Below are 21816 nucleotides of genomic sequence, written 5' to 3'. Positions count from 1 at the left end.
GGTCGCTTGGTCCCCTTTAGAGTTTGAGACAGGCAGTGCCATAGGGAGAAGTAGGATAGAGCAGAGGCTTCCCCGCGGATTCTTTGGCAAGCCTAGCTTCTCTGCTACATCCTTGGCCTGGGCGGGGTGGCTTGGTTTCGCATTTGTGTGTGTATACGAAATTTGTTCTGAGGCTCCTCTGCTCCCTCCCCAGTTTACCATTTGCCGGGACACACACACACAGACACACACATACGGCTTGGCCTTAAACACTGCAGATGCATTACAGATACGCAGAGGTGGGTTATTTAACAACAACAAAAAAATCAGGCCTGCGATGAAGTGAAAACTCTTTGCAAAAAGGTGCAGGAATATCTGAGGGACGGCAGAAGTTCTGTGCGTCCTCTGCGATCCAAACTTTGCCCCCCTCCCACTGCTCTCTTCTCCCGCCCTTACAGCAGGGCTCCCCAGACCCCGCCAAGGGGCAGGCTCATTCTGTGTTTCCCCGAAGGTCTTTTGTTGAGCGCGGAGGGGAAAGAGACACTGTCGAGGGGGGTCTGCAAACAGAGAGAAAGCTGCGTAGACTCTGCGCCTGGAGCCTAAAGCCGCGGGCCTGGGGGTGGTGGAGGTGCCGCTGGCCTCGTCGGTTCCCCCCGGCAGCCGGGCCTGGCACAAGTCTTCAGAACGCGCTGGCCAACGTTTCACCCGAATGCGATGGCCACCAGGCCGCTTTTGTTTGTTCGCAAATTAATCACCCAGCGCACGGCCGGCGCCAGAGTGGGTTTATCACCCACCAGGAGGGGGGCGCGACGGCCCAGCAGAGACAAAGAGGAGTTCGCACCTTCTCGCTTTTGATCCCAAGTCACCGTGGCCTCCCTGCAGAATACGAGCCTCCTGGGGCCGAATCTGGGAGGTCAGTCATAATTGGCGGAAGTTTGCAGACCATTAGCAAGACGTCCACATTTCTGAATCAGAACCCCACAAACTTTCCTCTATCCCCCCCACCCCACCCTTTGTGCGCAAGAACGGGAGTGGGGGCTCTGGAGTGGCAACGGGGCTGACCCCGGGGTTAAGTCGGAGCCACGGGGCGAAAAGAGGCATTTGAGGGAGGGGGGCAGCCAGTGTGGGGACCAGAGATCCCGCTAGGTCCGCTGGGCGGCCAAAGGCAAGTCGAGGTATTTTACAAGTGAAATTAGCGAGCTCCCCTCCCACGTCCAAGACATACGGGAGGCCAGAAATAGCAGGACTCAGTGAAAACGTCTCTTTGCCGAGCATCTGGACGCTTGGGGCACCGAGACAGTGAGGAGGGGGATCAGTCACATTGCGGCAGCAGAACTCCCTTCCTTCCACCCTTTGCCGCGCGCTGGGGCCGAGATGGGCTGGCGAGTGCAGGCAAAGCCAGCTCGCGGGGATGGGGGGACGCTCCTGAGAGCGCCGCGGAGCTGCCCGGGGCTCAGGCTGCGAGCGCTGTGGGGGAGGGGGTGGGTTTGGGCCTCCAGAGACTTGGGAAACCCTGCGGTGACCTCGGTGGAGGAGGGCGGAAGGCCTGGCCTCTCGCACCCTCCAGGATCGGGCCGCTGGGGACACGGGAGGGGGCGTGTGAGCCGACCCCCTGGGCCCCGCTGGCCTCTTCCTTTTCTTCCCCTCTTCTAACCACGGGGCAGAGAGACCCCGAGAGGACGCCAGAGAAAGACAGGCCGAAAGGGAAAGAAAGGGGCGAGAGGGCGAGCCAGACGGGAGTTCGAAGAACCACTCCATTCTCTCTGGTGACTTCAGGGAATTCGCAGCGCTGGCGCCAAGCGCTCTTAGCCATGTGCGTCAAAAATGCGAGGCTGGAAAAGCTTGTCGCCTCAAAAGTTCCGCCCCTATCTCGAGGCGGTTGGCCCACAAAAGAAGTGCATTTTCACCCTCCACTTGCTCACACTTCGGAGTCTGGAGGCTGGGGGCTTGGAGGTACACAGGGCAGACTCGGGACTGTTCTGGCGTCCCCGGCGCGCACGCACGCACGCATACACATCCCAAGCCTTGGGTTTCTTAACCCCCTAGGCCCCGAAACCAGCATTTTCTCCTTTCCTTTCCACTCGAGGAAGCTCTCAACTCAGGAAGGGCAAAAGAACATTCTCCCCAAGATTTTGCCCCCATCTAAGCAGGGGCAGCCCAACTCACTGCCCTCAGCTCCCCTCCCCCCCCAAAAAAAACCTCCACCCAGAAGCGAGAAATGTGGGTTTGGTGAAACCTCTGACCCAGACGGGGACCTGCGGTAACAGAGATCATTTCGGCGACATGTCTGATTCGTAAGACACCTCCCTCCCCTTCACCCTCGCTGAGGCCCCCACCCTACCTGAACTGGAACCAGTCACCTCGCCTCTGGGGTGGGGGCGTATCACGGTTTGTTTTACAAATTCACCCCCCGACTTCTGGTGAGGTAAGTCCCCGGGTGCACGGAGAGATAAGTGCGATGCCTGGAGAAGATACCAGGAGGGCGCACCTCCCCCTACCAGCGCGCCCACGGCCTGGGAGGTGAGGGCAGCGGCTCGGCGGGGGCAGGCCCAGAACCTGGTCCCTCGCGGCGCTCATTCTGTCCCGATCTCCATTCTCTGCTCTACACTCACGCACACATTCAGGTGGAAGTCGGGGAGCCCGGATTCAGATAGAAGATGAGACCTAAAAGGGCTGGTAAATGCATTTCAAAAAATAAAAAAATAAAAAAATCCCCGAGTCCGCCTCCCCGGGTGAGCGCAGCTGGGGCCGGCGGCGCAGGCTGTGTACGTGTTTGCGTGTACGTGTTTTCCCGCGGGTGGCTGGGTCCCAGGGCGCTGGCACGTGTCCGCGCGCCCGAGTGCCAGGGTGTTTGGGTCTCCGCCCACAGTTCCGGGTGGGGCCCGGGGGATAGGGAGCCCCCCGCACGCGTGTGCCGGGGAGCCCACGAGCCCGGGTGCCGGGAGCCCGGCGCCGAGAGCCACCCGAGCTCGGGAGCCCTTTCGCGGCGGCCGGGCGGAGCTTGGCTCCACGTGGGGCTGGAGAGCGCGCAAGCCGGGAGCCCCGGCGCTTGCCTCCCCGGCCGCCGCCGCCTTTTGTTGCGTCCGGAGGAGGGCTCGGCCGCCCGCCCGGCTCTCCCGGGGCCGCGGCGAGAGGCTGAGCCGCAGGAGAATCGGCCGCGGCGGGCCGGGGAGGAGAGGCGAGCCGCGCGCGCGAGAGGCGAGCGCCCCTGCCCGGCGCCCGGCGCGCTCTCCGCCTTCCTGGCCCGGCTGGCTCGCTCCCTCCTCCTCCTCCCCCTTCCTCCCGGGCCCAGCCTCCTCCCTCGATCCCGGGCTGGATGACTGAGGCATTTCAGACGTGGGCTGAGCCAGCGCAGGCGAGCGAGCTCAGGGGCTGCAGCGATCTCTCGATAAGCCACCTAGAGGCGACTCTGCGCGCGCTCCCCAGTGGCTCCCCGCCCTCCCTCTGATCATGTTGACATATTCACAGGACAGGCAGTAGTACTGATGCGGCGCTGCGACGTTACAGTTTCCGACACCTTCTTTTTATAACTCGGCTCTATCCCCCAGCACTCGACCTGTGAAAACCACGCCTATGCAGCCACACAATTGGTCCGAAAGCGTCAAAGAGCCAATCAAGAGGCCTCCGGCTCCCCGCAGCCCACAGCAGAGCCCGACCTTCTAGAGCCGCCGAGCAGACGCCCGGGGAATTCTAGAGGCGGAGGAGGGTGGCGCGGAGCTCTCGCTCGCTCCTCTCGCTCCCTCCCTCTCCGACTCCGTCTCTCTCTCCCTCTCTCTCTCCTCTCTCTCTCTCCTCTCTGTCTCTCTCCCTCTCTCCCTCCACCTCTCCCCTTTTCATTCCCTCCCCACTAAATCCTCCCTGCCCTGCGCGTCTGGACGCAGATTTAGGAAGCGATTTCGCTCACGTTTTAGGACAAGGAAGACAGGCGCGGGAGGAGAGCACGGGCAAGACTCGGATTGCAACCCAGACACCCTCCGGAGGCTCGGAGCGGAGGAAGGAGGAGGAGGAGGAGGGCGAACGGAAGCCAGTGTGCAGTTCAAGTTTTGATAGCGCTGCTAGAAGAGGGCTTAAATCAGAGAGATTTTTTTTTTTTTTTTTTTTAAGGCGAGAGACTTTTTCCGCTTCTCTCGCTCGCTGGGGAAGCCGGGTCGAGCGCAACTGCAGACGCCTCCAGCGAGAAAGAGGGAGAGAGGAAGACAGACAGGGGGGCGGGGAAGAAGAAGGAGAAGGAAAGGTAAAAAGTCTCCGAGCCGAGCCGTCCGCCTTTCCAACAAAGAACTGGGGGCTGGGGAGCTCTTCCCAGGACCCGGGGCTGCGGTGTCCATTTCGGCGAAGCGGCGGGGGCCCGGGCGCGGGGGAGGACCCTGCTCGCTCCTCTCGCCGCCGCCGGTGAAACCGACTTCCAGGAGCGGCTTTTTAAAACACGCAAGGCGCAAGGACAGTCACCCGAGCGGCTATGTCTCCTGATTTCTCGCCTTGCCCTCTTTAAAAGCGGCATCCCCCCCCCCAAAAAAAGACACTTTACTCCCCCTGCCCCTAGGGTGCTTTACTTGTGATTTTGCTCCCTTTTTTTTTTTCTTTTTTCTTTTTTCTTTTTTTCCTTTTTCAAACTATGTGCTGCTGTTAGAAAAACCCAAAACAAAACCAGACAGCAGCTGCGGACTTGTCCCCGGCTGGAGCCCAGCGCCCCGCCTGGAGTGGATGAGCCTCTCCATGAGAGATCCGGTCATTCCTGGGACAAGCATGGCCTACCATCCGTTCCTACCTCACCGGGCGCCGGACTTCGCCATGAGCGCGGTGCTGGGTCACCAGCCGCCCTTCTTCCCCGCGCTGACGCTGCCTCCCAACGGCGCGGCGGCGCTCTCGCTGCCCGGCGCCCTGGCCAAGCCGATCATGGATCAATTGGTGGGGGCGGCCGAGACCGGCATCCCTTTCTCTTCCCTGGGGCCCCAGGCGCATCTGAGGCCTCTGAAGACCATGGAGCCCGAAGAAGAGGTGGAGGATGACCCCAAGGTGCACCTCGAGGCCAAAGAACTTTGGGATCAGTTCCACAAGCGGGGCACCGAGATGGTCATTACCAAGTCGGGAAGGTAAGTGAGGAGCAGGGCTCCCTCCCTTGAAGCTACTGGAGGATTTTTTTTTTTTCCACCACCACCCCCCCCCCACCTCCCTTTATCTCTCTTTTCCCAGAACAGTAGCTTTGCCAGTTAATTTGGGCTTAGGAAAAAAAACTTAGTTCCCCTGAACCTGGGTACAGACATTCCTGGGCCCTGCTCCTGTGGCAGGGAATTTCAGCTTACCTGGGCGTCTGCAGGGGGTTAGCTTCTCCTACCTAGGTCTGCAACCTGGATTCCCTACTGGCCAGATAGAATTTTTCCAGGGAGCATAGACACCTCTGCAGGAAGAAAGAAAACCACCCCACTGCAGGAAGTTCACTGTTCAAACCTTTTCATCCTTACGCCTTTGTTGATGTGCTGTGGTGTTTGTTTCATTTTTGTTTCCAGAGAGAAAAACTTGAACGCCCTCTTCTTTTGTGTGGTGGTGGGAGACCTGACACTAGCTCTCCACTTGCCCTTTCTGCCTTCCAGCCTAGCCTCTGGTCCTGCAGGGGGGCCTGAGCTTGCCTCTGGCAGGGTCACAGAGATACGGAAGGGCACTTGGGTTTGTCCACACCACTTCACGTGTCTGTATCGGAGGGAGAGTTGAGGCAGTTTTGGATGATTAAGATTATGTTTGCATTTCCAAGTAGCCGGCGGAGAGACACATGCTGCTTTTTTATGCGTGAATATTATCAAGCGTATTTCATATAACTTTTAAAAGGTCCTTGCCTGGCCAAAACCTGCCTGTCACTTAAAATCACCGATTTTTATTTTATGGCATTGAAGTCTATCAAGGCATAACATTGGAATGATAAAAAATAAAATCCCTCTCTTGATGTCTTGAGCTTTCTGTGTCTCTCCTGGCTAAATGAAGCCAAAGTTTGGCATAAAACCCTCAGACCCAGAAGACATTTCCTCCGTTTCACGGTGAAGTGCTTCCTTTTAAGTCAAGACTGGAGAATGCCAACACTTCTGGGAAATAAAAAAAGCAGTTTGGTGGTACAGTCTTGCAGTTTGAGATTGGCCTGAGCAATGGGAGAAATGTGGTTAGCAGCATGCTAGGCAGATTGGTGATCAGGCCCAGGAGTCCAGCCCAAACTGAAAAATTCGTTTTGAGAACTCACTGAGGGCCGGTTTCATTTCGCCAGCGGCGGGATTCCTGTTCCCTCGGAGGGAGGGTGGAGGTTTATTTCCTTGATAAGTTTAACATTTTTCTCATCAATGGAATGGTGGAAAATTCTAGCCTTGACCGACTCCACTTTACTCAAATCCTACCCCGAGCTGTTTAGAAGTAGACAACTCACAGGGAAGGGTAGAGGCAAGAATTTCTCTGTAAAGAGGGCCATCTACGAAGTCCTACAAGAGGAAAAAATTGTGGAGAAAGTACTAGACGCTGCTGAGAAATGTAGTGCCACAATTCACTTGTTTTGAGCCTTGGGACATTTCCCGGTAGAGGAACTGTATATGTAACACTTGTATTGGGGAAGAATACAATTTTGCACTCAGTGGCGCTCCTGACACCGAAGCTCCACAGTCAATCACAATACAAAGTTTTAAAATTGATTTAAATATTTCAGAGTAAATAGGTGATCAAACCCAGGAGTCTGAGTGATTTCTTTTTCTTTCTTCTTTTCTCTTCCCTCCCAACTGTAGGCGAATGTTTCCTCCATTTAAAGTAAGATGTTCTGGGCTGGATAAAAAAGCCAAATATATTTTGTTGATGGACATTATAGCTGCTGATGACTGTCGATATAAATTTCATAATTCTCGGTGGATGGTGGCGGGTAAGGCTGACCCTGAAATGCCAAAGAGAATGTACATTCACCCAGACAGCCCTGCTACGGGGGAACAATGGATGTCAAAAGTTGTCACTTTCCACAAACTGAAACTCACCAACAACATTTCGGACAAACACGGATTTGTAAGTTTCAGCGCTCCCGTCAGTAAAATCTTCTCTCTTCACCCTAGCGAAGGCAGTGCGTCCCCTCTCCTTGAAAAATCACAAGTTTCTGCTCAGACTTCTCCCTAGCTCTCTGTTGCTAAGCGTAGTGGCAAAGTTGTTCGATCCAAAGCAGAGCCAGAGAGAGGATTCCGGGGTGTTTCTCTTCGGATAATGGAAGGCCTGGCGTTCTGAAAAACAAAAAGCAAAATAATAATAATAATAATAATAATAATAATAATAAATACAAATCGAGGGCAAGAACACTAACTGCTCACGTTCTGTGGCGATCCCAGGTCTTGGTAAATGCCTGACAGTGAAGTTAAACACCAATCGCTAAGATACAAAATCAATTTGAAAGTTAATGTGTGCGCCAGGGATTTGTTCTGAGCTATCACACTTCTGTTTTGAAACCAGCCATATTCTTTTCTTGCGGGAGTTCTGAGGTTCAGAGCCTTGGCTACGTCGGTTAAAGGGTCTGAAGGCGTCTTTTGAAAGATTCTTTTTTTTTTCTTTTGTGAAGAAAGAATATCGGACTTAGGAGAAAGTCAAGTTTACTAGAAATGAGGCTGAACTCTCCAGGATAAAAATTGTGTGTGTGTGTGTGTGTATTGGGAGTGTATATATGGATTCAGTGGGAGAGTCCTTAGAAACTTTTAGGAGACCAGAATTGCTTGTAAAAGTCAAGCAAAACACCTTTTGCCCCCTGCCCCTACCCCTCCCCAGCATTTCAATAAAATAAGCCGAGTGATAAGCGAGGAATAAGCAGAAAGATTAGGCCCAGGAAGACGTGAATGGCACGGAAGTATCTTCAGCCGGCAAGGATTGCCTTTGAAGCTCTTGATTTGATTAAGGCATAAATATTCCTCTCTAGAGTTCAACCTTTCAGGGCTTTAAGTGGATTGGGCTCGTCAATTAGTGGGCGCTTAAAGGACTGAATCATTTTGTAAATTAAAATGCATGTTTTTCTCTATCTTTTAAGACTTTGGCCTTCCCAAGTGATCACGCAACGTGGCAGGGGAATTATAGTTTTGGTACTCAGGTAGGCTAGGGTTCAAGGTACGCACGGACCTTAGGTGGTGAGGGTGGGGGGGACCCTTTGGAAATTGAGGAGCAATTTGGATTCTCCAGAAGAGGATATCTTTGGAGCGGAGTGTACCCGAAGAGGTACTCCGAGACTCCCAAGGAGGTGGGCTCGGCATAAGCAGCGTGGTACCCGTCGGTGGGGTAGAAGTCAGCCTGGCAGGGGTCCTGAGGTCCCGCTGGTCCCACTAAATCTTTGCTTTATGTGTCTCCCCCTCCTCCCTGCCCCCTACCCCCCACCCCGCAGACTATATTGAACTCCATGCACAAATACCAGCCCCGGTTCCACATTGTGAGAGCCAATGACATCTTGAAACTTCCCTATAGTACATTTCGGACGTACTTGTTCCCGGAGACCGAATTCATCGCTGTGACGGCATACCAGAATGATAAGGTAACCAAAGGCGCGTTGCTTTTTCATGGCGATCCTTTTCCCTCCCACCTTTAAGCCACTCTGGGTGAGGTAGAGAAAGTTATAAAACAATAAGGATTAAGGGACGGGAGTCTTGAGTTTTCTTCTGTGATCTGACCTTCCGTGGAGCTTTTGGGGGAAAGAGGCTCTAGCACATCACCGAGGCGGGGGTGGGGGGGAGGGACCCAGAACAAAGCAAAACAAAAACTCAACCAGCGAGGAATCCAATACTGAACGAAAAGATGCAGACTAACTTTGCCTCCTATAACTTGTGCTGTCATCCGCTCCCCCACTCCCCCGCTCCCAGGCTTTCTCTTTCTTGCTTGTTTTGAGGCTAAACCTCTTCTCCAGAAAGAAGGATCAAAAATCAGGTTCCACGTTCTAAAGGAACCCGCTAAAAATTGAAGGCAGGAGCCATTTGGGATCCTGGGAGGAGAATCCCATTGGAGAGAGCAGCTTTTCTCCCCTAGCCAGAAATCCCGAGTAGCTGGTCTGGTTTTTATTACCTTTTATGCTGCTGTGTTTTTTATGGTGTGGGGTGTGTGTGTGTGTGTGTGTGTGTGTGTGTGTGTGTTTGGAAAAACCTTCTGTGATCACAGGGTCATGCTAATCGAGTTGTCTGAGGCTTTTGAGATGAGATGACCAAAGTCATCACCTCATTTGAAGGTTTTTCCTCCCTTGGGCCTGAGGCCCGGGATTAGGAGTACCCCCAAATGGAACAGCAGGCAGCACCTGGTATATAAAGTTATGGTGTCCTGAAGGTCATGGGCATGTGCACAGAGACAAAGTGGCTTTTGCTGATTCACCGGTTCCCAGCTTGGCTGTTAGCAGGCAGTTATGGGGGTGAGGGCCACTGAGGACCTCTGCTCTTCTTACCTCCGTGAGAGTCCAGTTTCCTGACAACACCTTGCATTTTGAGTTCACTGTCACTGTGGGTGGGTCCTCTGGCTCACTGACAGGGGTGTTCCAGGTCTGTCTCCTTTATCTGGAGAACCTCCTTTCCTGAAATCTTGCATATGGGAGTTTATTCCAAAAGACAAGAATCCAACCAAGGGTCCCTTCCCACCTCTGGGGAACTCTCTCTATATATATCAATGTGTTTTCCCTCAAAGGGAAGGGATTTGAAAGATTACATACTATGGCATTTTGCCCCAGCATGCAAAATGCATGCTCCCTCTAGACCCAGAATCCTGTGACTCTAACTTGTTAATGTAATAATAAAATGTATGTAGCATTTTTGATTATACGAAGAGGCCCCAGGCCTTCTTCTCCAGCCTAATGGCAGTGGCAGAGCATATAAATGAAAACAAATGTTTCCAGTGGTCATTCAGTTCTTTGACATCTGTAATTGTCAATATTGTAATTCCTTAGCGCCCCCTCCCAACAAAACCCAGCAAAAAAATCAAGCCCACTCTGGCACAAGGGTAGCGAAAACCTCATAAATCATTTCATTAGATTCACAGAGAAGGTTGGAGTGTATGCTGTGTGTGTGTGTGTGTGTGTGTGCGTGTGTGTGTGTGTTTGGGGGCAGGAAATATGCCATAACATATTTTATGATTAACTGCACTATATAAAAAAAATGAAAGCGCAATTTTAAGATCTACAGGTTGTCCCTTTTGACAGCTTCGACAGTCTTTCCATTTCTAAACCCAAGCTCTCAAGGCCGCCTACAGAACAGAATGAGGCATTTCCCAGACAGTATAATTTCAGTCTGGAATCCCTGGTTTGGCTTCCTATGGGAGATGTAAGCCATGGTACAGTTCTTTGATTTTCCTCTCTGTCCCCTCTGACGACACTGTGAGATCCTCTCCCTTTCCCTTTAACCTGGCGTATCCAAATGACTTCTTGTGGCAGTCAGAGTTCTCGTAGACAGAGCTGGGGCGGGGGGGAAGCACCCCTAAAACATTCTATAAATTGAGACCAATATGTCTTTCTTGCTTGTGTCTCCTCCTCTAGATAACTCAGCTAAAAATAGACAACAACCCTTTTGCAAAAGGTTTCCGGGACACTGGAAATGGCAGGAGAGAAAAAAGGTGAGCAGAGACACTTAGTATTATTGTCTCCGATAATTTGGAATCACTTTTCTAGGGCCCAGATCTCAACTGTTAGAAGTGGAATCCGGGCCCTTCTAGTAAGGAGATGGGGGGAGAGGGTGGAAATAATGTACTGCTGCTCTGCCACCTGCTTGTAGACTTCAGGACACTACTTTTCTACCTCCCACGAGTTACCTTAGAGGAGATGAACTAGGCCACACCATTTTTTCCCTGGAAGAAAAGTGTCAGGGATAACAGATGATAGACAGACGCCTATTAATTCCTAATTAATTTAAGTTCATCCTGGGCAGGTCCCAGGAAAGGACTAAACTCATTCACAAAATGCTTTGGAATTTTTGCAATCTTGTCTTGCAAATACCATCAGACAGAACTGAGGCCCCTTGAGAAATCTGGGGCTCCCTCCTTCATGGCTATAGGTATCATTTTGCATTCAGCAGACAGCTGGATGGTATATGGAAGAAGCACTCCCCTCCCCCCAGCGACTTTCAAAGAATTTCTAAAATCCAGAAAATCAGTCCAAATTTTTAACCTACCCCCTTGCGGGATAGGGGTGAGCATTATAACATAATTTCTAACCTAATAGATTTTTTTTTTTCACTCCGGTTATGATTCATGGGTTGCTAAAGCAATTAAAAGTGCACCATGAAATAAGCACTTCTCCCAGTCTGAGCAACCAGTTGGGAGTGCGTGGGCTGTTTGTGTTCACCAGTTTGGGCCACGGAGGTCCCTCTCCTTCTCAAGGCCTGCCCAGGCCCTTTCTCTGGTGAACCCCTGATCCCTAAGCCTTCTTCCTTCAACACCCCACCCCCATGCCACACTCTTCAGCTTAGTTACAGGGTCAAGAATAATGCTTGGGTCTCTGAGGCTGCCTTGTGGCAGGCGGGTTTCAGAGAACTCCTGTTGTCCTTGGGTGGAGGTGGGGTGGCGGTGGGCAGGGGGAGGTGGGAGGTGTGTGTGTGCACCAGTGTGCCCTCTTTGGAGAGGGTGAGGCACACAGAGAGGGGAGCTGTGTGCCCAGTTCTGCAACACTGGGTGTGGGCTTCTGTTGCAGAAAACAGCTCACCCTGCAGTCCATGCGGGTGTTCGATGACAGACACAAAAAGGAGAATGGGACCTCAGATGAGTCCTCAAGCGAACAGGCCGCCTTCAACTGCTTTGCTCAGTCCTCGTCTCCAGCTGTCTCCACTGTGGGGACATCGAACCTCAAAGGTAGGCCTAGTCGCCTCTGCTCCTCTCCCAAGTCTCTGGATGTGGGTGAGGGTGTGTGTGTGTGTGCACGCAGGCACGTGTGCTGGGAGAGTTGGGAGTGGGGCACCCATCAGGCAACCTACCCTTTAAAAACTTCAGATGCTTCTAGAAGCCCCTATGCAAGAGCCTGAGTTCAAAAACAAGTGGCCAGATGTGTCCCTCTCTGGACTTTGTATAAAGGAGAGCTCAGGACCCGGTCCCCCAAACCTTGACTTGGCTGCCGTTGGGGTGTCTCCAAGTTCCTTCTCAGTGGAGTACATCTCTGTCCCTGTCCCTCTGCAACCAAGCAGCTGCTGACTTTCCACTATCTTCGAGCTCCAGATTAAAATGTGTTGGAAGGGGGAGGTGGGGGGAGGCAAGGGATCCTCTGCCACCTGGAACAGAGAAGGTGGCTGAGAAAACATCCAGCCATACAGCAACAATGAGCACTGGGGCTCTGAGTGGGGAGGGTGGGGGAGTGGGAGGGGACGAGATGGTTCAAATCCCCAGTTAGTTTCCTGTGTTTAAAGAGCAAGAACTATTTATTTGGAAAGACACATTCTCTCTGTCTCTTTCTCAACAGGGAAAAACCTGTTTTTAAGTGAATTAAAAAGAAAGTCCATTATGACTTCAAATCCCTTTAAACTTGAAACAAAATAGGATCCCTTTTTATTTTTTTCTGGTAGGACACCCACAGAGGGTGTGGTGACAGCAAAAGAGAGTCTGTGATTGTCTCTGGGCAGTGAACACGCTGCTCCCATCCCTGTGCAGGCACAGGGGCACACAGAAGGCCCCCGTTGACTGTGTCTGCATGTGTGTGCGTGTTGGGGGAAGGTGTTCCTTTCTGCCAGGACCAATTCGGATGCCAGGGTTCAAACAAATCCTCCTGAAAGAATCCACAAATTTGTGGAAGGTGCTCATCTTGGTCACTCACTGAACAAAAACACTGGAAAGTAGGTGTTCCCAGAGTGAGTTTTAGGATAAGTTTAATTTTGCTTAAAATAAAAAAAACAGTCAGTGCAGTGGAGGGGTGGGGGGGGAGGAAGGTGAATAAAGGCTTTGTCTGGCACAGCAGGAGCTCAATGAATGGTTGTAAAAAATTGCAAAATCCACTAGTGATTTGGGATGGGGGGGCCTATAGGAGAACGGGTTCAGTTCTATCCAAATACTTTATTTTTATTATTTTTTAGAGATTTTATTTATTCATTCATGAGACCCAGAAAGAGGCCTAGATAGGCAGAGGGAGAAGCAGGCTCCCTGCGGTGAGCCGGATGCAGGACTCAGTCCCAGGACCCTGGGATGGGGCCCTGAGCCAAAGGCAGATGCTCAACCACTGAGCCACCCAGGCGCCCTCTATCCAAGTATCTTAGATGCGCTGTTAGCCTATTGAAACGTCCCACTCAAGTGGCCAGGTGTCATCACACCCACTTTGCAGATGAGAAAACCGAGGCCCAGAGAGGTTAAGGGGCGGGCGGGGACCACCCAGCTTGTAAATGGCCAAGCGGGGATTCAGACCGGGAACTGGCCCTCCACTGGCCCGGACTGGAGCTCACGCCCTTCCCTGGCCCCTGTGCCCGTCCTACGGTAGACCTGTGTCCCAGCGAGGGGGAGAGCGACGCCGAGGCCGACAGCAAAGAGGAGCACGGCCCCGAGGCCTGCGACGCGGCCAAGATCTCCACCACCACGTCGGAGGAGCCGAGCCGCGACAAGGGCAGCCCCGCGCTCAAGGCGCACCTCTTCGCGGCCGAGCCCGGCGGCCGGCCCCGCGACGGAGGGCGGCCGGACAAGGCGTCGCCCGACTCGCGCCACAGCCCGGCCACCATCTCGTCCAGCACCCGCGGCCTGGGCGCCGACGAGCGCCGCAGCCCGGGCCGCGAGGGCGCGGCCCCGTCCAAGGCCGAGGAGGCGCGCGCGCTGCCGGGCAAGGAGGCCTTCGCGCCGCTCACGGTGCAGACGGACGCGGCGGCCGCGCACCTGGGCCAGGGCCCCCTGCCCGGCCTCGGCTTCGCCCCCGGCCTGGCCGGCCAGCAGTTCTTCAACGGGCACCCGCTCTTCCTGCACCCCGGCCAGTTCGCCATGGGGGGCGCCTTCTCCGGCATGGCGGCGGGCATGGGGCCCCTGCTGGCCACCGTGTCCGGGGCCTCCACCGGCGTCTCGGGCCTGGATTCCACCGCCATGGCCTCGGCCGCCGCGGCGCAGGGACTGTCGGGGGCGTCGGCGGCCACCCTGCCCTTCCACCTGCAGCAGCACGTCCTGGCCTCCCAGGTAAGGAGGGGCCCCTGCCTGCCCTGGGGTCGCAGACCCTCTCCAGGGAGCTCTGCCTAGCAAGAGAAGTAGCAGTATGGTGATGGCTAGGTCCAGTCTTCTCGTGGACTCCGCAAAAGCTCACACCCCTCCCCAAAGCTTGAATTTCTTTCTTGTCTCGGTTAAGGGCTGTTTCTCTTAAGTAGGTAGGCAGTGATAATAATAATTAAGCCACCGCTAGCACTTAGCTTGCACTTGGTCTATCCTGACTCCAGTAGCTCTATTGTTACTTGCGCTTTATAGATGAAGTGGCGCAGGCGCAGAGATGTTGAGTGACTTACCCAGAGTCACACAGCTGGGAAGTGGTGGAGCAAAGACTCTATCTACTCCAGGTAGTCTGACTCCTGGGCCTTGTTAGGGTCTCTGATTTTAGCTTCGGAGTGGAAATGTCTCTTAAATGGCTTCTAGCCAGCCGGCCACCAGGAATCAGCCGAGGGGGAGACCCTGGCCTCCTTGGGCGGGAGCTAGGTCTTGAACCTTTCCTCCCAGTGGGAAGCTTGTCCCCTGTCCCCCAAAGGGTTAACAGTTCGTGTGCCCGGGTGGGAAATGTCAGAGGATTGGGGCAGGCTTCGGCTGTGGCAGGCCTGGCAGCCTCTGCGTGCTTCAGACAGCTGTGCTGGGGTACAGGGCAGCTGGGGAGAAGTCTCAGGCCGCTGGAATTGATCTGAACCCAGGGAAGAGGTTCTGTGGGGTTTCCTGCAGGCCCTTGCCTTTGTTTTGTCTGAGCACATTCGTCTCCCTTCTCCCAGCCAAGAAGCAGGGTTGTCCTCCCCCCAGGGGTGGGGGAGGAGGAGGAAACTGAGTAGGCATCTGGCTTTCCCCATTGCTCTCCTCTCCGTGCGCGAGCCGCTCCTGGAGACCTCGTCCTCGGTGGGCAGCAGGGGTAGGTGGACGAAGCCTGTCCCCCGGGGAACAAAAGTATTAATGATACCCCCAAGGCAGGGGACAGTGAGAACTAGGCCAGGCTGGAGTGCCTGTGTTTTAAATTCTGCTTCTGCCACTTGCAAGCCAAGTGCCTTCCTGCACCCCTGCGGCCTTCCTCAGTTTCTCCACCCGGAATACCAGTGTATCAGGCTAGATGATTTCTGCCTCCGTTCAGAGCAAATGCCTTTTGCTCCCCGCCCCCACCCCCAATTACCTTTAGCCTAAAGATCTTCTCCTGGACTTTTTTTTTTTTTTTTTTTCGTTTGAGAAACTTCTGGAATCAGAGTGATTAGGGGGCAGGGAGGACGAATGAAAGAAACGTATTTTCCATCATTTCCATCCGGTGGTTTTCACTTACTACCTTTGCGGCTGGACTAGACTGCAGCCCCATTTAACAGGTGCAACGACTGACCCCAGGGCCAGAATTTCTAGCAGTTCTCTTGGCCAGGTGCCCTGTGTAGCCTACCGCGGGCGTTAGGTCGTTTAATATCCAAAGTCCCAGTAACTATAGGAACTGTGTAGTATTTCCCCGGACTTTTTTTTTTCCCCCATAAGAAAGCGGAGGCACAGGGAGTCAAGTGGACCTGGAGGAGGAAGCCTGAGCCGCCCCCTTCCCCAAGAGATTAATGACTAGCCCGAGGTGGAGGTGGAGGGGAGGTGGAGGGGAGGTGGAGGTGGAGGGGAGGTGGAGGTGGAGGTGGAGGTGGAGGTGGAGGTGCGGGGCGGGGCGGGTGGGGGTGGGGGTGGGGAGGCCGCGGGGCGAGCCAGGCCGAGCCGGGCCCCTCCCCCGCGCAGCCCCCGCCGGCTGACGCGCCGCCCGCCTTCCTCTCCCCGCCGCAGGGCCTGGCCATGTCGCCCTTCGGAAGCCTGTTCCCGTACCCCTACACCTACATGGCGGCGGCGGCGGCGGCGTCGTCGGCCGCGGCGTCCAGCTCGGTGCACCGCCACCCGTTCCTCAACCTGAACAGCATGCGCCCGCGGCTGCGCTACAGCCCCTACTCCATCCCCATGCCCGTCCCGGACGGCAGCAGCCTGCTCACCACCGCGCTGCCGGCCATGGCCGCGGCCGCGGGGCCCCTGGACGCCAAGGCCGCCGCGCTGGCCGCCAGCCCGGCCTCGGTGGCCGTGGACTCGGGCTCGGAACTCAACAGCCGCTCGTCCACGCTCTCCTCCAGCTCCGTGTCCCTGTCGCCCAAACTCTGCCCGGAGAAAGAGGCGGCCACCAGCGAACTGCAGAGCATCCAGCGGTTGGTCAGCGGCTTGGAAGCCAAGCCCGACAGGTCCCGCAGCGGGTCCCCATAGAGCCCTCCCTGGGAAAATCTCTTCATTCCAGTCCAGTCCAGTCTGCAGTGCACTTTGTTGGATATAAAATAAACCACGGGCGTGCAGTGGGGGTTGGCCCTTTGTGCAGTCCTGTCTGGAAAGGGGTGCCGGACTCCCTCTAGAGAATGTGCTAGAAACAGGCCCTGTCTTCTTGGCGTGGTTTATATATCCGGGATCTGGCTCAGATTCTGGGGCTCAGAGATGTCTGTTGCATTGAGCTATAGGGGGTGGGAGGGAAAACATTCACGGCCAGAGCACCTTCAGCCAGGCTGGTCTGGGAGCTGTGGGAAGAAAAAGGTAGCCAGGCCCACCAGGAGGGGGGAGGTGTTGAAAGGCTTCTCCCCCAGTGCAGATTTATATATTTTTTCCTTCACCGTGTCGAGTAGAAACAAAAATAAAATTTAAAAAAATATATATATATACTGGGGACAAATGGATACATTAACACGATTCTGTTTGTGAAGATTAAAAACTTTATAGCGACTTGCCTATCAGTTCTAAATAAATTACTGAACAGCATTGTTTGGGGAGGGAAGTCGTTCCCATCCTTGTTTGGTCTCTATTAAGGAAATCTGTGTCTTTTTAATATTCTTGTGATGTTTTAAGAGCCACTATAGGTCTCTTCTTGCATGTTCCACGGTAATGTATTTGTGGGTTTTTGTTTTTTTTTATTTTGAATGCTTGCTTTTAGAGAGAAAAGAACATGACCCCACACCTCCCCCCACCCATTCTCTACCCTCCAATCGGCAACCCCAAGGGGGAGGATTTAAAGGGAAGGGGTGGGGAAAATACAAAAAAAAAAAATGAATTTATTTTATCTAAGCTCTGTAGCAGGATTTATGTCCTTCTTTGACAGTTCTTTCTCTTTCGTGTATATGCAATAACAAGGTTTTAAGAAAAATAATAAAGAAGAAGCGAGACTATTAGACAAAGTATTTATGTAATTATTTGATAACTCCTGTAAATAGGTGGAATATGAATGCTCGGAAAATTAAACTTTAATTTATTGACGTTGTACATAGCTCTATGTAAATAGGATCGCAGCTGTCAGGTTTTGTGTTCTTGTTTTCCTTTTGTCAGTTTTATTTCAAGGTCACAGGATCGCTTTTAAAACTAGAAAACACACTTTCTGCACCAACACCAACACACTTTAAAGAGTTGTCTGCAAAAACAAAACAAAACAAAATCTTTTTCCTTTTTTTAGCGTCCATGAGTGAAGGAAAGTGCCATTGCCTATTTCACCCCAAACTGGGGAGGTGATGCCACTTCCCAGCTCACCTGAAATTCCCTAAAATAGAACACCCCAAGTGTGGTTCTGAGATTGCTTGGGAGGGGTGTGGTGGGGGGGGTGGCGGGGAGTGCAGAGGCTGTGGTTTGACTTTCTAATTTTTCTTTTGTATTTGTATTTGCTAGTCTGATTTCTTCAAAACGAAGGTGGAATTGACTACTGTCTTCAATATTGATGGTGTTTTGAATTGGTGCCTAGAGAGATATATTCCCAGTTCACAAGTCAGGTCCTGAGAGATGGTTTAAAGACAAAAAATTCATGAAGGTATATTTTGTGTTCTAATTGTTGATGAGTTCTTTGGTTTTCTGTATTTCTTCCCCTTCTCTTTCAAACATCATCGAAATTTCAATAAATTTTTATTGAAATGTCTTTGGGCCTGGCGTTAAGTGCTTTTCTTCAGAAAGCTTCCCTGCGAGGGGGAGTCTCTATCCTGGCTGTTCCCCTCAATCCCCTTCCCTTCGCCTTTAAGTAATTAAGACCGCCTCCACGGAACCCAAATGAGCTGTCACTCAAGTTACAAAGCTAAAAACAAAAGTCCCTGACTGGGGCGAAGGGAGCCGCCTCAATCTGAAATTACTTTTTCCTTTAAATTAGGGAGCAAAACAGAGACGGGAAGAGGGCTGATTAGAATTGGGTAGCATAGTAATTTCAGATACTTAAGTTTTAATGGAAAAAGAATGCTCCGCTCCCCCAAGTCCGTGGTTCCCACACGAGTCCGACCAAAAAAATACATTTCGAGGGCTGCGAACGTTTTCGTTTTAGGCTCGCTCTCCCTTTTCACGTCGGTATGGGAAATGCAAGTCAAAACTATCTTTTTGCACCAGTGTGCAAAAAAAAAAAAAGGACGGATCTCCTCCCCGCCAGACCCGGCTTGGCAAGGCAGCGACCCTCCGGGTGGCGGGGAAGCAGGCGCCCCCCCCCCCCCCCCCCCGCGGTGTCTCCGCCTGGACCCTTGCTGACCCCGGGCGCCCCGGCCGGCGTGCGGCGCGCAGCCCCCTCCGCGCACACTTAGCTGTGTCACGCGAGGGAGCAGGCAGGTCCCCCCCTACCCTACAAGGGAAAGGTAACTCCTGGGCGTGTGGTTGACCCCCTCCCAGGGAAAGTCACCCAGGAGGCTGACACCCTCCTCCAGCCAGCCCCCAGGCTGTTTGGGGAGTTGCCTTTTGAAGCTCCATTTATTTTTGAAACGTTCAATAAAAAAAAAGAGTAAGGCCGGGACAGTCTTTTGGTCTCCTAGCGTCCCCACCCCCAGAGGAGGTATATTCGCGCGGGGGGGTGGGGGGAGCCGAGAAAAGGGAAGGTTCTCGAGGCCTTTTCTTGCCCTGGGGGCCGGGACGCAGGGACCCAGCCGGAGCCAGCCCGGCAGCTGCCTCCCTCCCTCCCTCCCACCCCCCTCCCTGGAGCCCGCCAGCCCGGCCCCAAGTCCCTGTCACCTTCGGGCCTCTTGAATGGCCGGCGAGGAGGATCCTCCTCCCCTCCCTGATCCCGCACTTGGAAGGGGATAGAGGTCGGGACCTTTTGGAGAGGGGGGCCGAGCCCCTTGCGTCTGCGGCCGGGCTCGTGGGGAGCCCCGCACCCTCTCCAGTGCTGTCTCCCCGGGTGAGAAGGCGAACAAGCAGGGGCGGAGGTGGGGGGTGGGGACGGCTTGCAGGGCGGGGGGACCTTTGGGGCGCTAGGTCCCCTGAGGCCGCGGAGAACCACAGGGCGCGCGCCCACTGGGACCGGCTCCCGCCCAAGGCTGGCGCGCCGAGCCCCGTCCCTGGAAGGTGGCCGTGGGCAGGGTGCGCCCGGCGCGCTCTCCCTCTCGAGTGGGGGAGCAAAGAGCCCCGGCCTCGGAGACAGAAGGAATGCTTTTCTTCCTCAGCCCACATCTGCTCCCCCCCCCCGCCCCCCAAATTCTCGGACAGGGCTCAGACGTGCGGCCGGCCTCTCCCACGGCCTGCCCCCCTCCCTTTTAATCTCCTGTGTATCTTATTTGTATGTAGTGATGTTAATGAGTAACTCTTGTGGCGCTGATGGACGGGGGGTGAACCGCTCGCAATCTCTCTGGATTTCGTTGCCTATTACTCACCTGGCGCCGGTCGCAATCTCGCCGCGGGCTTTATGGTGGCGGCGGCCGCCGCGGAGGCCACTCGGGGCCGGCGCCTTCGGCTTTTTTTCCGGGCTTCGAGTGCCACCTATCTGTCTGGCCCACGAATGCGCCCGGGTGGCCGCCGCGGGCTCGGCATCCCAGCGCCGCCGGGTCCCGGACCTTGGGCGCTTCACCTTTGCCCCTTCCCATCCTCGCCGCCCCAGCCGGCGCCCCCTCCTTCTCGGGCCCCCCTCCCCCCCCACCCACTCCCACCCCCAGCATCGGAAGAGGCAGTGGTCTCTTTCCTGGATATCACTTTCACTCCTCTTTGGGCCTCAGATGAGAAAAACAGTCCTTCCCGTCTTTGGGTTTCCAAAGAGAGTAAGGAAATTCCGGGAGGGGACCCTCTCGTCATTTTCTGGCCAAGCACCCCGCTGCTCGGCCTAGAAATCCCCAGCCGGTCCCCCCGCGGCCCAGCCGGGCTGGGTGGGGATAACCTGCGTTCTTGGTGGGCAGAGGAACGAGGAAGGATTCCCTCCTCCCCCAAAATGACATAACTCAAATTCTATCCTGGATGCGGCTTCCCTTAGCCTGGATGCGCTCTTTCTTTCTTACTTTAGAACTCTGGAATGTTTCGGTTTTTACCCTGGCCGCGTCTACAGGGCCCAAGGCCGCGGCTCCGGGGAGCAGCAGTCCGTAAGGGCCCCCGCGGGGCCAGCTGTGGCAGCTTGCAGGGCCGGGCGACTCCGTGATTTGTAGATTTAAGGTGACAAATGCGGGTGCCGGCCGGAGCCCTCGGCCCCCGCCCCTCGGGGAGGTCAGCTCCGAGCCCGGCTGCGCCCTGGCGTCTGAGGCCGGCGGAGGGGCGGGGGTGGGGTCGCCGTTCGCGGGGCTTTGAGCCGCGGGGAGAGGCGTCCGGGTTCCTGCTGACCTCCCGGCGCTAATTGCAGGGGCCGAAGGGCGCGCTCCGGCAGAGGCAGGGGTCACGACCCTGTGCGCTCCCTCCTCCCGGGTCGGGCCGGCGGCAGGAGCGGGTGCGTGCACGCGGGCGTGCGGGTGGATGCGCGCGCGCAGAGCCTCCCTCCGGGTCTGCACTGTCCCGGGGCCCACTCTTTATTTCTGGGGAAAGTTCTCGGCGTGTAGGTCCTCAAAAAAAAAAAAAAAAAAAATTCCATCCGAGAAGGAAAACCCTTGTTCTGACCTTTCCCCTAAGCCAGCAGACAGGCAGCCGCCTTCGGGCGCTGCAAGAGGCTTGACACGCTTGGCGTCCGCGCTCTTTCTGCCTCGCTGGTTTCCAAATTCGACCTCGCGGCAACCAGCCAAGAGAGAGGCTGCTGGGTGTGGGCGCCAGGCCGCGTCGTGGGCTCTATTACACGGAGCCGTAGATGTGCAAACCTGTGAGGAGCTCTTAGGGTGTTGGCCATGCGGGGCTGGGACCTGCAGGTGTCAGGAGGAGATGCGTGTGTGGGTGCGTGTACGTGTGCGTGCTCCATCTGCAGACGTCTCTTCCAATTTAGATTTAGAAGTGCATGCGCAAGACAGTTCCGGATGTAGATGCATTTGGTTGTTTTACAATCAAGATGCGTATAATCAAGATGTATATGTTGCAGATGTCGGCATTCAAAGTACACGTAACAACAATCGTAAAAATAGCTGGCAAAGAAGAGGCACGTGCCCGTGCCAGGCACTTGGTTAAGCACCTCACAAAAATGACCTCTTGCAGTGTTCACGATTCACCCGGGAGGGTGGGTAGGACCTTTATCCCTGCTTGATGGGGGACAAAACTGAGGCACAGATTCATTAAGGCACTTAATCAAGATCACCCCAGAGCCAGAATTCCCAAGGAAGTGGCCTCCAGAATCCACTTTGATCGCCATACCTACTTCAGGTGTACATACCTGTAATACATCTGTCCCGGATGTAGAGAAATCTACCCGTATGGCCTGGGTTTTGGCGTGTGGCTGGCTCGCTCTTCATAGGAGAACACTAACTTCTCGGGCACCGGCCGTGCCGTGGGAAAGGGAAGCTCCTATTTTGGCATTCCATTCCCGGGCCCTTTCTCCCCCCCACCCCAAGGACCCATGGGGCAAAGACCCCAGGCTTGGGGGCCTTT

At 54.6% G+C, this 21816-nt stretch overlaps 1 protein-coding gene across 2 annotated transcripts; it reads left to right on the top strand.

The window, feature by feature from the left end:
- The first annotated feature begins 3314 nt into the window (after positions 1 to 3314).
- TBX3 (T-box transcription factor 3) lies at positions 3315 to 18001 on the top strand. 2 transcript variants are annotated; one of them, XM_025474080.3, is made up of 8 exons: positions 3315 to 5069; positions 6732 to 6999; positions 8000 to 8059; positions 8348 to 8494; positions 10469 to 10545; positions 11618 to 11775; positions 13382 to 14058; positions 15862 to 18001. In XM_025474080.3, the coding sequence occupies exons 1-8, from the start codon at positions 4681 to 4683 to the stop codon at positions 16321 to 16323; spliced, it is 2238 nt and encodes a 745-aa protein (XP_025329865.1). In that variant the 5' UTR covers positions 3315 to 4680; the 3' UTR covers positions 16324 to 18001. The 2 variants fall into 2 exon arrangements, with proteins under 2 accessions (XP_025329865.1, XP_025329866.1); XM_025474081.3 differs by lacking the exon at positions 8000 to 8059 and having other exon boundaries at positions 3319 to 5069.
- Positions 18002 to 21816: the final 3815 nt, after the last annotated feature.

This window comes from Canis lupus, chromosome 26 (assembly GCF_003254725.2).
Source record: "Canis lupus dingo isolate Sandy chromosome 26, ASM325472v2, whole genome shotgun sequence".
In the NCBI taxonomy this organism is placed as follows: Eukaryota; Metazoa; Chordata; class Mammalia; order Carnivora; family Canidae; genus Canis; species Canis lupus.
The sequence above is the reverse complement of the archived record's forward strand: the minus strand, read 5'-3'. Positions and strand labels throughout refer to the sequence as shown.

What these genes read in the sequence shown, in the direction of transcription:
- TBX3 (XM_025474080.3), top strand. Translation starts at nt 4,681, where the DNA reads ATGAGCCTCTCCATGAGAGATCCGGTCATTCCTGGGACAAGCATGGCC. An exon ending in GTCATTACCAAGTCGGGAAG is followed by an intron (nt 5,070 to 6,731) that starts GTAAGTGAGGAG and finishes TCCCAACTGTAG; the next exon opens with GCGAATGTTTCCTCCATTTA. An exon ending in CGGCATACCAGAATGATAAG is followed by an intron (nt 8,495 to 10,468) that starts GTAACCAAAGGC and finishes CTCCTCCTCTAG; the next exon opens with ATAACTCAGCTAAAAATAGA.